Source organism: Momordica charantia (genome assembly GCF_013281855.1).
Source record: "Momordica charantia cultivar OHB3-1 chromosome 4 unlocalized genomic scaffold, Mcharantia_2.0 BLBB01000004.1, whole genome shotgun sequence".
Lineage (NCBI taxonomy): Eukaryota > Viridiplantae > Streptophyta > Magnoliopsida > Cucurbitales > Cucurbitaceae > Momordica > Momordica charantia.
In genome coordinates this window covers 5,386,631-5,403,401 of record NW_028275162.1, presented here as the reverse complement: position 1 = coordinate 5,403,401, position 16,771 = coordinate 5,386,631, and the positions used below count along the sequence as shown (strand labels likewise).

Sequence of the window (16,771 nt, the reverse complement as noted above, 5' to 3'; positions counted from 1 at the left end):
CTAGCATATGACTTACACTTGTTTTAATCTCTAATGTTTGAGTTTTTTTTCTTTTTTTCTTATTTATTTATTCTTTTGATTTTAATCTATGTCGTTTAAAACTATTCACGGGTCAATCCCTACTACATTTGGTTGCTTGTAGAATTCCCTCTAAATCATTTACTATTTACGTTGGTCTTCATTGACCACTTGAACCATCCGGTTTATGCTATTTTTGTAATTCATAAAATGCTTAGGAGCGAGTACACAGAAGAGACATATTTCTAAATCAGAATTTTGATAAGAGCTAAAAAGGAAGCATTAAAATAAGCAACTCTTCTTACTTCATCGGTACATTTGATTTTGCTTTGGCTGACCCTCCCCACCTCAACCAGCAGGGGGAAGTCAGATAGAAAAAGCCTGCATATTTGATGGCAACACTGTATGCATAAACATATCCTGAATCACAACATATTCTAACTTTCAATTCCTTGGTGTTTCCGCCCCTTCGAACGATTTCTTCTCTCTTGTCTATTTTCACTTCCTTTCAACACATTGATATACTTCTTACAATCTGCATTTGCTCGATGTCCACATTCCAGCGGAGGCTCGATCAAGCCTATGCCAACTCTTAATCAAGAGTTGAAACAAGTGGCTGGTGGCAATGACATTGAACTCCTAGCTCCAGCATGGTTCTTCCTATAAATTGAAGAAAAAGAAAAGGAAAAGGAAAAAAAATAGGCATCAATGTCTATATGCAGAGCTCATTTGAAGTTGGTTCTTTCCAGATTTGATAAGGAGACATGAAAGTTAATCAAGCTGGCAACGAGACGATATGTATTTACGAAAATTGGCAAAAGAGAAAAAGATAATGCGCAAAACATCCTTGTGCAACTATAGAGGCCACTTCAAAATGGCACAGTACCATTGAGTAGAATCAAGAGGTTATTATTATATGTTTCTGCAAATGCACTCTTTAAGAAGACAATGCAAAATGAGATTGACCACACAGCACAATGGATTCATGCACTAGACTTTTAAGTCTAGTAAACATGCCAGACATAGTTCAACAATTAAGGAATTCATAACTTTTTCTCTCTAAATCGAAGTTTCGAATCCCTACACTACACTTATTATATCTAATATGTACTCATACTAATATTCACAAACATGAGACCCGTCTCACCTGGCATCTTGGCTACATCAGAGGTGAAGATCTTCTATGTCAGGTAGAATACTTGTTTGTTTACCAGAGCTTCTACTAGGTAGGCTGACCACCAGTTGCCCACATGCACCACTAATATCTTGGCCCATCTCCTTACGAATTGTTGTGCGTATATTATATGTACCACGAAGAACTTTTTGGAATATCAATACTTTCTCGCTACTACTGGTTCTGAATTGGCTTGAACTACCAATAGGATTGAACGGTATTAAGTTCACAACCTGCTTTGCCAGGAACACGTACTTCAGTCACATCAAAGTTGCTAAGCAAACAAGGTGCTAGAAACATAAATCTCCAAGAAAATCCCTCACCAATGTTAACTTACACATATGCAATATAATGAAAATGCAATTTGATACACAACGTATTTCAACAATTTAACATCAAGAATTCCAGCCAATTTGACAGCTTACCACTTGGAATGTCTCTAATAATTTTCCGAGTAGGTGGGCATGATGCTCTTCATCATTCACTCCATCAAGCATTATGTACTCAATTAATATCTTTTGTTGACTGAAACCATAGACACGACATAATTTTAAATTGGAGAAGGGTTGAAGTATCGCAACATCTTCAGCAGAAGCAAATGTGAAATTTTTACCTCCTTTTCTGATACTCTTGGAGTGCATCCATAAGTTTTTGTAGGGGAAAGGCTCGAGCTGCAGGCATTATCTGACAACGTATATCTTGAACGGGTGCATGCAATGATACGGCCAACTTCAATCCTGGGAGATCATCATGTAGTTTGTTTATAGCATGAATAATCCCAACCTACAGACATGAGAAAGAATAGACTTTGACTATAACCTCCTTGTCACTGTTAAACAGCACAAAATTTAATACACCTCGTATGATAATGAAGGTAGAAATTTAAAGAGGAAACGGGGTAGAGGGTAAAACATCAAAGGAAGAGAAAATGGATAAGAGAATAGAAACTGCCTTTTTGGGCTTTCTTCACATTATTTTATGATAAATATACATCAGGACCAGACTTCATGAAGAAAACTTAAAAATCTCATGCATAAAGGAAAAGCTTGAAACATCTCAATAGCAAATTCATAAGTTTACTATTATTATTATTATTATTAATCTTTCCTCAACTATGTTGAGTCTAAAGAATGAAGTATAGTTGGATGTCAATCAAATTGCATGAAGGGAAAAGCATCTTAGTCCTAAAAATTCAAACGTGAATCATACTAGATGAGAAGGCAAATTCCAAGTTCTTATAAAAAGAAAAAAAGAAGAATAAGCAAATTCCAGGTTCGTGTGTGTGCACGTGCACCTCTGATTTTTGTGACATCGCTGCTAACAAGTAAAGACGCCAAAATATCTCCATTTGTACTCAATCCTTAAAGACGTGAGCGCCAAAACTTGTAAAAAAGAGAGGGAAAGTATTGACCAATGACCACATTTTCATCCCCATTGGAGCTTTTAGTCTTATGGAGACACTTGTTGAAACTTTTGACTTTTGCTAGGTTCTTGCAAGAGATAGGTGAAATTGAACCCACATGTAGGCACTTGTGGCCAGGGTGACATGGACAAACATGATCAGTCCAAACCAAATGGAACCATGCATAATTTGATGTTTCTTGTTGGGATATTGCAATTTCCCTCTCCTATTATTGTCATTATTATGACAAATTGGATGGCTTCTTAACCTCGAATACCACTATGTGACGGGAAAATGTGAGCTTCTCTGTCCCATTTTCAATTCGACACTAAGATGAGAGCTGTGGTAAAAGGTCAAACTTTATAAATTCATACAAACTTAGCTAAGACCATAGAAATAGAAAAATGGTGGACCAGAGTACATACAGTTGATATAGTGATTCTCTTAGGTGATAATAAGAATGGTGAGCCTGTCATGGCACGAACAGCTTCCACTAAGGCGGAGTAGTTATTCAATGGCTCTCCCATTCCCTGCATCACAAAATAATAAAATCAAAATGAAAACAAAAATATTCTGAGAGTAGAAAAAATAATCATGTATAAAAATGAAAGGCAAGCAACTAACAAAAAGAAAACAGAGGAAAATTAAACAGACGTAGTGCCACAATCTGCTAAGAAAAATAAAGTAAAAGAAAGCTCTGGGCTTGTGTGGTTGAATGCTCAAGAGAAGCCAACAACAGCATCCTAGTTCCTATAACATACCGTTAGTCATTAATCACTACATCTGTCCATAATATCATAACACTCTAGAAATTATTCAATTTTCAAACTAAACCTCACAAGTTTACAAGTTTTTGACAACAAAGAATGTTCTTTCACAATGTCGGTGAAGAAGTGATTCGGTGTCTAGGCATCCTTATGCTGATAGAAAAAACAAACAACGGATAGAATGAAATCACAGAAGGATGTATCCCAAATGGCCACGAAGGAGAATTTGTGCATTACTTCACGTGCTCCACCATTAAATGGGAAATTTGTCACTACAATAAAAATTCAGACAAACGGGAGGGTGGAAGAATCACCATGAAAACAACATTGCGTATTTGGGACAAACGGGAGGCATGAACCAATTGCTCTACTATCTCCCCTGAAGTCAGATTGCTTTTAAATCCCATTGTTCCAGTTGCACAGAATCTGCAGCCCATTTTGCAGCCAACCTAAGAACAGACACAGAGAGAGACTTGCAACGGAAAAATCGGGAAAAATAAAATCAAAGGAGGCTAGCAATGCAGATGAAGAACTAAAACCTGCGAAGAAATACAGAGAGTAGACCGCAGTCCGCCTGGCCGAGGTTTGCCGCCATATTTTCCCAAACGAGTATCATATCTCATAATGACAGCCTCCACAAAAGCCCCGTTCTAGCAAAACGAGCAAAAAGGAAAAGAAAAACAATAATCGGAAGAATACCGCTATAATCAGCAGAAATTCACTACTTGCTTCGAATTACCATAACTCAATTGTCTAAATTGCCAATCATTTTCAGAAAAGAAAAAGAGGGGCGCACCTGAAGCTTGACAAGGAGCTTGGAGGTGACCTGATCGGAGGAATCGACGACGGAATGGACGGTGGAAGTAAGAGGCTTGAACTTTGATCGGAGCAAGGCGTAGGCAGGCGAGGGGAGGGAAGGCACGGCTCGCTCCCAATCGAATTCGGTGGCGAAGTCATGGTTGAGGAAGTTGTTTGGATCGTGAAGCAAGCGTTTCCAAATGAATGGGACGAAGGTGGATTTGATTCCGGCGTTCTCGAACTCGCGTCTCAGTTCTCCGGCATTGAATACGGACCGAAACGCCGCCATCGCTCCGCCGCAGCCTTCTGGTTCGGACTCTGCCCTACAGGCTACAACTACAAGGCAGTTTTTTTTTTCCTTTTCCAATTTACCCTTTTAATGGGTTTTATTTATTTATTTAATCCAAAAATTTTGAAAAACTTCCAATAGTAAGTTCGAATTATAACATTTTGAATGCAATAAATATATTCGAGCTATTCACTTATATAAATTCTGGTTAATTTTATCTGATGAGGAAAAGGGGGAAAATGAGATAATTAAATAAAATAGAGATAATTAAATAAATGAGCTATTCTCTTATATACCTCGATTTTTTTGCAATATTTCAAATTGTTTTTATTAGTATTACCGTACCGGAAAGATTCAAACTCATAACTTTTTTTATAAGAGAGGTGTCATTGGTTAAATCATGTCCTGATTGATATTTTATTTGCTTGAAAATTCGTACCTATTTTGTTTAGTTCAATTTTTCTTTTACTAATATACACTTTATCAATACTCATCGAGATATGTCAAAACTTATTTTAATTAGTGATAAAAATTAAAAAGTACTCATATAGGTAAGATTAGTCAACCTAAGGTTAGATGCTAGAGTTCGAATCTCCTCTTTCGATTCATTGTACTTGAAAAAACTTAGTCGAGTTAGATTTTTCTTGGCAAACTATAAAAAGGGAATTTTGATGGATCTCAAAATTCAATCAACTAGGAAATCTGATGCCACAAAACCAACATATTTTATCACGTCCAAACTAACAAATTTCCAATTTGTTCTAATCTCATTATACTTTCACGTCACAACAGTTGACAAATTAACCCAAATTTTAAATAAATATTGAAAATAAATTATATTATACCTCTCAAAAATCTTTAACAAATTCAATCAATGAATCAAAATTACAAGTTCAATACGACACAAAATAATATTTTAAAAATATAAGAACTAAAATAAATCGTTCCACAAAATGATAAAAATTAACATTTTAATAATAAGAAAAAAAAAAGTATAAGAGGCCGAAATAATATTCTAAGTTCTAACCTATATATAAATGGCAACCGAGACTGATTCGGTTCGGTTCGGTTCGCATTATTAACAGACCCGACCGATCTTCTTTCATCGCTCATCTTCTTCTTCTCGTTTCTCTCGCGTCTGCGATTGTAATCAATGGAAGAAATTGATCTGAGAATCTTGAATTCACTTTGATTCGTCGGGATTGGGATCTCGCAATTCTCACTCCATCGACGTTAATCATGGGCAAGGTTAGAGCTCTTCCTCCTCCTTCAGATCTTTCCCCCTCAGTCCTTTCCTTCCTCGATCATCAGCTGTACAACAAAGAAACTCTCGCGCAAGGCCCCACCCTCGTCCTCGACCTTCAAACTCGCTGCCACCAATTGGATCAGTCTCTAATCGAGCTCAATCGGAACCTTCAACATGCTCTTCTCTCTCACTCTTCCTTCTCCGATCGTCTTCATGCCCTCCTTGGAGATGTTAATGGAAAATTGGTTGGTCTTGAATCACTCACTCGCTCTCGCAGTCCCACACAAGGTTTGTGCAGATTGTTTGGCTTATGCATTGAATAATAGTTATCTGTATGGTGTGTACGAAATGGGGAATTCTTGTGTATCGTTGTGCCCTCTATGTAACTTTTTGTAATTGAGTACGAGAATTCTGCTCGGTGTTGTGTAACAGGAGTTGGGATAGCTGATGGGGTGCTGGGGAAGGAGCTATCGTCGCTGGCAAAAGAAGTGGCGAGAATGGAGGCGGTACGAATGTACGCCGGTGAGTTACTGTTGGCCTTCTAGTTTATTTTTACCTGATTATGATAATGTGATTAGGGGAAGTACGTTGAAATGTTGGAATGGGGATAGAATTCGTATTGGTATCATGAATGACCATGTTTGTATCTCAGTCTGTGCACGCGTGATTATGAGTCTGGGATTTTTGTTTTGTTATGTGGATGATTATGTTTCCGGGATTTCTATCCTGTTATGTGGAGATTGGAGAGTGAAGATAATGACGGACTGAATTTATTTTGAGGAAATACGAATAGCAACAAAAATCAGCAAAAAAGATTTCAGGTAAATTAACTCAACGTACTTATAGCCTATCAGTAACAAAAAATAAGATTACTATTTTAGAGCTGCCAACGGGAGGAGTCGATATTGAGTATTTAGCACTGGTGTTGGAAGCTCTCTTGAGATCGATTGAGAAGGAGCTGCAATTTGATTTTTGAGTATAGATTTGGGAAGTAATTTCATAAAAATATCTGCAATCCAAAGTTGTTGCCGGAAGAATAATTTAATGAATTAATGACAGAGAGAGTTGAGAGGGGGAAGGTTGTTATGGACTGGGTAGGGAGGAGCGGAACCACAAAGCATATTTCTCAATATTAGTTAATACCTTCATGATTTCCTTTGACACAGGATACAGGGAAGTAGAGTTAGGATAGGGAAATTTGGAAGCGTGGTGTTCTTGTTATAGAAACTGATCAACTTTTGTAGTATTTATGGAAAGAAGGAAGGGGTGTGATTTTTGGGTGGAAAATATCTTTGGGAAATATTTTGAAATTGAAGGAGTTAATATTGAAGTTTTCTAAAGTAAAGGTTGATAATGAGACGTTAACTAAGTTCTTGGAAGACGACTGGTTGGATGGAGGGTCATTTGGCAGTTAAATATTCAAATTTTGTGTGTGGTGATGAATAATTAAGTTCTTGGAAGATATGTCTCATCTATTTCTTTTCTTGTTTGCTCAGTAGGAAGGTGTAGTGTAGATATGAATAGCTATGCATTAATGCTGTAAATCCTTTTACGTGGACTTCATGGTTGGCAAGGAATAGTAGGTTGTTTAACAAGGTTTCTAGGCAATGGGTAGGGGTACTAGATTTTGTTAAAGCTATTTGTTCTTTATGGGTTCCTTTAGATTGAAATTTGGGTGATTATTCGTAGCTGGGAAGGTGTTCTTGTTTCCTTAGCTAAATGTTTTTGTTTGGTGGAGCAACTTGTACTCAGGGAAGTTCTTGATGAATTCGCATTCATTTCTGTTTTCTGTACTGTAAACTCTTTTCAAGATTTTGTTACTTTTCACTGTATCAATAAAAAGTGTGTTTGTGTCCCTAGAAAAAAAGGAAAGTTGGGATTGCACCATGTATAGGTTAACATGAAAACTTCGGTATGGTATGCTTGCCATATATGAGAATTTAATTAAATAATTAAAGGTTGGGGTCAGGGACTAAATTTTTACTTTTATAAAATTGAACTGACTAAAATAAAACAAAATGAGATGGAAGTTGTTCCTTTTTGACTGGATGATTGGAGCAGGGAGGTTGATTCAAGGAGTGGTTCCCTAGAATTTTCTCTCTATCCACTAAGAAAGAGAGTCGCACTTCATATGTTTGGGATTTTAACAAAGTGTAAGAAGGCCTTAATATGGCAGAGGAACCCGGTCTTAGTGCTTAGGCCCAGTTGGTGCTGATAGACCCGTATGAGTGTATACAGCTTGTAAGTGGGGGAAAAATGTTGTGCCTATGTAATTTGTAATAGACTTCATATTTGATGTTGGGCTCTGGCATATTAGTTAGTTAGAACTTAGAAGGGGGTCTTATATAGGATGATAGATTTTTGGAAGGTATGTTTTTGAGTAATTAGTTATCTTGTATTCTGATTGAGGCTAAGGGGAAAGGTAGGGAACTCTAGATTCTCCTTTAGCTTATACATTTTGATGCATAAATAGAAACCATAATCATCTATTTTGTTTAAAGAGACTGTGGAGAGCTTTTGGGAAGAGCTGACCAAACAACAACTTCTTCCTCTTTTAAGCATCGTGGAATCTGTAATCCCAAGATTGGAAAAGCAGGGACCTATTTTTATTGATCATTATGCTTTTTTCAACTAGATATTTCTGCACAAGATATTTATCCTTTTCCTAACGCCTTTTTTCTACTGTTCTTTGGTTTATGGTGTAAATTCTTTTTGCACCCCAAAAAAAAATCCTTCATTTTCTAGCTTCCTTATACATCATTTTTTAATTTTTCCAATAAAAGCCCATTTGAGAGGAAATAGGTTCAAATTCCATGATGATCACCTATCTTAGCAATTAATTTATGTGTTTTCCGGCATCAAATCTTATAGGGTCAGGTATGTTGTCTCGTGAGATTAGTCGAGGGTGTGTCTAAGCTGGCCCAAACACTCACGAATATTAAAAAAAAAAAAAGCCACGATAATAATTTCTTTTGTAGCTTTCAGTTTTTAAAAATTATTCTTTTTTCTTCCCAACTATTTTGTATCCTTTTCACCTTTCTTAAAAAAAGTTTTTTAATACTACTTTTTTTGTTTTTAAAACTTGGCTCAGATTTTGAAAATATTTTTAAAAATAGAAAATCGTAGGTGGAAATAGTGTTTATAAGCTCAATTTTCGAAAACAAAAAACAAAAAAATAAAAGTGTTATCAACTGGGCCTAAATTAACTCTAATCTAAATGTACTGCCTGAAAACCATTTCAAAGATAACAAGAAACAAGAGAATAGAGATATGTTTCTAGCTTATTATTATGCAACTGGACTGCAAACCTTATGTTAACATATTTGTTTATATATTGCCAAATCTTCAAAGTACGTCTCTGATTTCTTGTTTTCATTTTCTTAACATATTACAAAATTTATTTTCCTTTCAACTCTTTCAGAAACAACAATGAAGCTTGATGGCATGGTTGGAGATATTGAAGATGCCGTATCTTCCGCAATAAACAAAAATTTAAGGAAACATTCTCCGGCACAGAGTTCAGAGGTGAGAATTTTCCCAACTCTAAATACAAAGCAAAAAGGGAAGGAAACCCCCCCGATTGGCTGTTTTGCCCAACATCCCTTTGCCATATTAATTTTCTTTTCTTGAGATTTTTTAATGAGCAAGTTAGTCATACATTTTTTAATCAATCCCTAGATCATTGTGGAAAACACTAAATAAAGTGCAAGTTTTGAATGTTTAGTCAAGGTTCATTTTGATAGAAATTTGGTTTTTCTTTTTAGTTCTTTAAAACCACCTTATCTTTTAAAACATAACTAAAACCATTATCCATATCACATGGGCCTTATAAGAAAAAATGTCTGAAATGAACCATTTCTTTTATCCTCTTCTCATTCGACCATTTCCACTCCCACTTCCCATCATGTTCTCCTCTGCACTTGACCATTAACTTACTGCATATCATTATCAGTGCAAATTCAATCGTGAGGATTGAGAAATGTAAATGGTACATCGTAGAGAGATAGTCTTAAGAAATTTGTCGGTCGTGATGTTTTTTCTTGTGAGGATGTGGGTAGTGTATGCATCCATGATATTTGGGCTGTTGGTTTACCTGTTAAGGTCACTTTTATTTTGTTTTTGGAAGGACTTCGGAAATTAGAAATTGTGAGAATGAATGTTAGTATTTTGAGAAGGGTGAGAAAGACCGATTTGGTTGTTTTAGACAATTTTACTAGCAATTGGGCCTGTAGTCAGATACAATGTTTGCCAAAGTTTTGGAATAAAGTTTGTTTTATGCTGTATTGTGTAATATTTGGTTGAAAGGAATTGGAGAATCTTTTTAGGTGTTGATTGGTCAAGGGGTTTGAGGGTGATAGGTATCTCCTTTACTAATTGATAAGATCAAAAGTAAATTACAACCTTTCAAGCCAATGACTTTGTCGAGAGGGTCATCTAACTCTCCAAACTACCACCCGGAGAAAAGCCTAATATCCAGTTCAAACCCAAATAACTATACAATATAAAGACAACATAAATAAACATAACTGACAGAGGAAGTTATAACTCCCTTTCTACATATTCAAATATCAGAAACCAACTAAAATTGCTCCCTCTGATTGTTGGAACTGCCCAAAATTCCAGCTTTGCCCATTCTTGAATACACCATTGGAATCGGAGGTTTAACAGAGGGCTAGCACATTTTAATGGCTCTATTGGGGTTCACTCTTCGAAAGGGCCTATTTCCCCCAATGGGTCCCCTTTAGTAATTTTCTTTCTCACTTATTTCTTGTTGTTGGTTTGCTAGTTTTTAGGTTGTCTTCTCTTTACCATTTTTTTCATCTTAACAAAAGCTGGTTTTTTAGTTAAAATAAATAAAAAGAAAATTTTGAAGTGTTAAATTATTGAATCTAATAATAAAAAGTGTTCTTATCGAAGTGGCGAAACAATCTTTTTGCAAATACCTATGCTATTGAAGTGGTGTAACATAGATTCCTGTTTATCCTTTTGCAATTTATATTCTTTTAACAGCCATAAAACAGAGATTTTGACATTCTTGTTTTTTACAGGATGCAAGGCTGCTTGCTATAAAAACCCTTAAACTTACCGAAGATATCTTAACATCAATTGCAAAGACACGCCCTCAGTGGACACATCTCGTGTCAGCAGTTGACCATAGAGTTGATCGTGCTTTTGCTATTTTAAGACCTCAAGCAATTGCAGATCATCGCTCCCTTCTTGCTTCCCTTGGATGGCCCCCACCTCTCTCCAATATGACTGTTACTAGTGATGCAACAAAATTGACTGAATCCCAAAATCCTCTCTTTACAATGCAAGGAAGGCTCAAACAACAATACTGTGAAAACTTTCTCGCCCTATGCAGCCTACAAGAGCTGCAAAGACGGAGAAAATCTCGACAACTCGATGGCCATAATAGAGAGGTTGCTTTGCAACAGCCCCTTTGGGCTATTGAAGAGCTTGTCAATCCTATATCATTAGCAGCTCAATGTCATTTTTCGAAGTGGGTTGATAAGCCAGAATTTATTTTTGTTCTCACTTATAAGATTACCAGGGACTATGTCGATTCTATAGACGAAGTTTTGCAACCTCTTGTTGACGAAGCAAGGTTGGTAGGGTATAGTTGCAGAGAAGAATGGATATCATCAATGGTGTCCTCCTTGTCAACTTACTTGGCTAAGGAGATCTTTCCAAATTATATCAGTCAATTGGATGAGACTGGTACTGATATTCAATCACAGGCTAGAATATTATGGCTTCATCTAGTTGACCTTATGATATCGTTCGATAAAAGAATCAAATCACTTGTTGAGCAGTCTGGAATTTTGCTTTCTTTTGATGAAAGTGGAAACATGCAAAGAATTTCTTCATTAGCTGTTTTCTGTGATAGACCTGATTGGCTTGATTTATGGGCAGAAATGGAGCTAAGTGATGCATCGGCTAAACTGCAAATTGAGGTAGACAATGAGAGAAACTGGGCTGATAAAGTTCCCGCAGCAGCTCTATCTTCTTCCTCTGAGCATTCAAAGTCTCCTGCAGTTTCCACAGCCTTTATTAAGCACCTCTCATCTTTGATTTATCGTTGTCGATCTCTGCCTAGTATCTCATTGAGGTCAAGATTTTTCAGGCTAGCCGGTTCCCCTATCATTGCTAAATTTTTGAATTGTATCGTAATCAGGTGCCAGGAAGCTGAAGGTTTAACTGCCTTGACAGACGATGATGCACTCGTTAAAGTCACAAACTCGATTAATGCTGCACGATATTTTGAATCTGTTCTAAAAGAATGGTGTGAAGACATGTTTTTCCTTGAGATGGGATTGGCTTATGATGATCAACCAAGCGTATCAGATAGTAATGGTGATATTCATGGGCTGTTAGAAAGTCAATCAAATGGTATCATCGACCCAGCTATTAGAAATTTGGAGGAGTTCAGGCAGGAATGGGTCGGGAAAATATCCACAGTCACTTTGAGGGGCTTTGATGCTCAAAGTCGAGATTACGTAAAAAACAAAAAGCAATGGAAGGAAAAATGTGAAGATGGTTGGACAGTGTCGAGGCTTTTAATTGGGGCTCTGGACTATTTGCAAGGAAAAATGTCAGTTTTAGAGAAAAGTTTGAATGCTATAGACTTCGTTTCACTCTGGAGAACCTTAGCTGCTGGCATCGATCGATTTCTTTTCAATGGCATACTGATGAGCAATGTGCAGTTTAATGATGTTGGAGTAAAGAGGTTTGCTGATGATATGGAGGTGTTGTTTGGGATCTTCAGGTCATGGTGTTTGAGGCCTGAAGGTTTCTTCCCAAAAATAAGTGAGAGCTTGAGATTGCTGAAGATGAAGGAAGAGCAACTTAGAAGTAGTTTGGTGGGAGAGGAGACTTGGATGAAGGAAAATGGGCTAAAACATTTGAGTGCAACTGAGGCAGAAAAGATTGTGAAGAATAGGATATTGTAGAATTAGAATTACAAAGGCAAAATATTAGGACAAGGCATTGTTTGCTTGCTAGTTTTGTTGGACATTTTTGGTCTGTTCTGTGGCTGTACATTTTGATGAGGTTTCTTGAACTAGTTTATTGATTTAAGGGAAGTGAAATGTCAACATAAATTATTTCAACTATATAACTCTTCTTGTAAATTTTTGTTAATAAAATGAGAATTCTGTGGAAACTATGAAAATAAAATTTTGATTAAATTATAAGTTTAGTGATGGAGTTTTGGAAGTTGAGTTTATTTAGAACCTGTACTTTAAAAAGTTAGGTGTTTGCCTTTTAGGATTGTGTTTCTTTGGTCCTTATATTTTAAAAGGATTCTTATGAGTTAGACATAAATTTAGAGGAAGAATTATATCATCCTCAAACTTTAAGAAGATCGATTCCTTTACTAAGTTTATATCAATTTATTAAGTAAGTTGATTATCAACCAATTATAACATTTACAAATAGAAAGGGACTAAATTTGAATTTTTTAAAACTAAAAGGACTAATTTGAAAAGAAAAAGAAAAAGAAAACTCAAATGTTAAGGATTATATTAAAATCAGTGTATTAAATTTTTGTCCGCATGTTAACATTTCCATCAATATTTTCATGTGTCCATGGGTTCCACGTTGATACGAGGATAAATTGACATTTCCATGGTATTGGAAAAAATTATCAAAATATGAAAAATATCAATGATATAAACATAATAATATTAATCATTTTAAACTTATTTAGAAACGATGAAATGTCGATTTATAAATTTAAATATTCTTTACGAATTTTTCATTTTTATTATCTTTCCAGAAATATCCATCGACATCAATCTATCGATATTTCTATCAACATTTTCATAAAGTAATTGAGACATCAACATTTTCATTGACATTTAAGACCTTGATTAAAACATATATTAGAGCCGACTTTTCCAATAGTCCTGCAGACAAACATCTGTCTTTAACTTTGACGTCGTTTTTACAGGCTAACTTGAGCATAACTAAATTGGTTAAGACACATATTTTCGATAAAAAAAAAGTCGTGAGTTCGAATCCCTACCTCCATATGTTATACTGAAAAAAAGGTCATTTTTCTTACAAATTCATCTTCTCTACTTTCTTCTCGAATTAACCTCAAAAGCTCACAAAAAATATTCCATACGCAAGAATTTATGATCTATATTTGTCAATGACAAAGGTACTCTCCAATGGCATGGAATATCAAATTTTCATAGATATACTTTATATTAGGTATATCAGAGATATTACTTTATATTATATATATCATTATTTTTCTTATGTGACAAATTTGTAAATATGTGCAACAAGTTTTGCTACCCATATAATTTTTCTATTTATTTAACTTTGTGTGTAGATGGGACAAGGATTACATGTTTTGCACCTTCAAGTGGAGATTGACAAGTATATTCTCTCCAAGTTATATATATATAATATAGATAATTAATAGCAATATGTATATATTATTTACCTTCTAACTTTAAACTTTATAACATGTGTAATCCCAGGACAGATTTTGTAAATACTTGAGCCCTATAATATAAGTACTAATATTTAGAAAAACAAAAAATATACATGTATCTGTATATAACTTTAAATAATTTGTATGACTTTCTCTTGCTTTTCATAATTTTTTTTTTATAGAAATATTCATCGACACCTCCAACATGCATTTTTATTCACATATGATGAAATCGAGATTTTGATATTTTCATTGATATTGACGTAGGACTTTATTTTATGGAAAAAATATATCGTGATGACACATGCACCTCCATACTTGAGGATAGTATTCAATATTCTCAGCCAATTCCATGGATCTAACTGATACTTGAACAAGTATGCAAGGTTTGCAATGGTTGCACTTTGAATCACACACTGCTGGAAATGAGCCCTTCCTCATATGCCTCGTTTCAAACACTCCTTTATGGCTTCCAATTCCCCCTCCTTCCTATTGAAAAAAGTAACAAACTGGTCTAAGAAAGATGCATATCACTCGGAAAACTACTTGCAGTCATTGAAAAGAGAAGAAAGAAAATGTAAATATATACAAGTGTATCTTTCAAAGAACTAGACGTTAGAATATATGACGATATATGTTCAGAAAGGACTCATGACCTCTTGGTGATAGATATATGTCAATTATCGCTGAGCTACGCTCATGTTGGCAAAAATTTATGGTTTTGTAAACTTTAAGGAAAGAGAGAACTTACAGGTGCCGGCGATGGAGCGGTCGAGAGAGTTCTTGAGTGAACGAAACATGAAAGACTCAGCAACGAGAGAGCGAGAATGAGTGCAATAGCGTTTATGACCTTTGGGTGATCCATGCTTTTGTTTGTGTCTACGGATGTTGGTTTTGAGGGGATTTTGGTGATGAATGTCAAGCTCTCTTTGAAGTTTAATTATAAGAATTGTTTTGGAGTGGAAGTGAAGTTGAAATGGTCTTTAATATGAAGTCATATGTGACGGGTGGTTATGAAACTTTAGGGTATTGAAAGGGTCAATATGTCCTTTTACATGTCACATTGTGTAGATCAAAATGAATGTGGCCATCACTCCCTCCAAAAAGTACCATTTAAATTTTGGAGCTTTGGTCATGTAAGGACTTTGTTGTTGTATGCAATTAAGGAGAATTCTTTTTGGATTTTTTTTTTCAAAACGGATACCGTGTGCTTATGCTAGTGGATTTCTATAATCAAGACTCGCTGCTGAGGCTGAGTAACACAATGACCAGCATAGGACTTGAACACAAGACCTTGGCCTAAGATTATACTTTTTAAAAATAAAATTCATTTTGGATAATTTAAATCAAATCATAATTTGATAATATTTTAAATCTTTTATTTGGACATAAACATAACTCAATTAGTTAAGATATTATAAATATTTGTTCCTAATATTAAATATATTTTAAATGAAGCAGTCTTCCAAAGGTATTTTTTAATTCTAGCCGTACGCTTATTATTTATTGATTTATTATATTAATTGCTTGTTTATCTTCTCATGTAAGATTGTCTAAATATTTTGGTAAACCCTTCAAGTAATATGATCTAGGTGTTATTCGTCTTTTAAGTAGAGTTATGAAAATTGAATTGAATTGTTTTTTTTCTTTTCTTTTTTTTTTAATTCAAATTTGTTTTATTTATTATTTATAGAACTTAAAAAAGCACACTAATTATATTATTTTCCCTATTGTTTTTGTCATATTATAATTTAATCTTTAATCTTTTAAATACTTTAATTTCATATTTTATATATTAATTTTTAAAATAAATCTTACTATCACCACACGTTATGTGGAGTATAATATTATTTCTAATGAATATATTTTCCATAGCAACATCCAATTTTGAGGTAATTTAATTTATTATAGATCAAATGATGTGAAGTTGGTATGTTTTTCTGGTTTTATGAATTGACATATCAATTTCATTCAAGAAAAAAGAACTTTATCATTTACACATTTGAAATTTAAAGATAAAATAATAAATGGAAAAATTGAGAGGATGTAACCTATCATTTTTTTCAACAAACTGAGAGGATGAGAGATTGAACATCTGAAGGAAAAAGAGTAGGTTCCAATTACCATTGATATGTTGGGAGACACTTGTAATCCATCATTTAACTTTATTTTCAATTTCAGCATTATATGTTTTTAAAAATTATGTTGTTAACCTTATTATTATTTTTTTTTAATATCCGTAAGTGTCTTGACCAATTTATGCATACTTCAACTAATCTCATGAGACGGTCGTCTGACCCTATAAGATTTGGTGCCGAGAAACACAAAAAATAAATTCATAAAGTAGGTGGTCATCATGTGGTTTGAATACATCCTCAAGAGTAACAAAAATATTGCTAACCTTATTCTTTAGTTAAAACTTTTACCGATTTTGAAGAGTAACAAAAATATGATGTGACTTAATTATTTTGTGAGTATGGAAAATGGATTTCGTAATGTGACATTGTGTATTAATAGTAAGGAGGTTTTACGAAGTTGAAATTGATTATGAAAAAATATAATTTTGAGGTTAAAATGAGTATAGTTAAGTGGTTAACGTATCCATACTTTTTTAAGAAGTTATAAATTTGA

General features: G+C 34.6%; 2 protein-coding genes across 2 annotated transcripts; one reads left to right on the top strand and one right to left on the bottom strand.

The window, feature by feature from the left end:
• Nucleotides 1-258: 258 nt before the first annotated feature.
• Nucleotides 259-4,528, bottom strand: LOC111017398 (Radical SAM superfamily protein). Its single transcript, XM_022293147.2, has 8 exons — nt 4,158-4,528; nt 3,901-4,011; nt 3,676-3,810; nt 3,020-3,124; nt 1,806-1,975; nt 1,618-1,717; nt 1,166-1,425; nt 259-678 (listed from the first exon to the last, which is right to left on the bottom strand). The coding sequence occupies exons 1-7, from the start codon at nt 4,446-4,448 to the stop codon at nt 1,183-1,185; spliced, it is 1,155 nt and encodes a 384-aa protein (XP_022148839.1). The 5' UTR covers nt 4,449-4,528; the 3' UTR covers nt 259-678; nt 1,166-1,182.
• A 1,008-nt stretch (nt 4,529-5,536) lies between these two features.
• MAG2 (RINT-1 / TIP-1 family) lies at nt 5,537-12,803 on the top strand. The gene is made up of 4 exons (XM_022293101.2): nt 5,537-5,982; nt 6,127-6,216; nt 9,116-9,219; nt 10,743-12,803. The coding sequence occupies exons 1-4, from the start codon at nt 5,688-5,690 to the stop codon at nt 12,642-12,644; spliced, it is 2,391 nt and encodes a 796-aa protein (XP_022148793.1). The 5' UTR covers nt 5,537-5,687; the 3' UTR covers nt 12,645-12,803.
• Nucleotides 12,804-16,771: the final 3,968 nt, after the last annotated feature.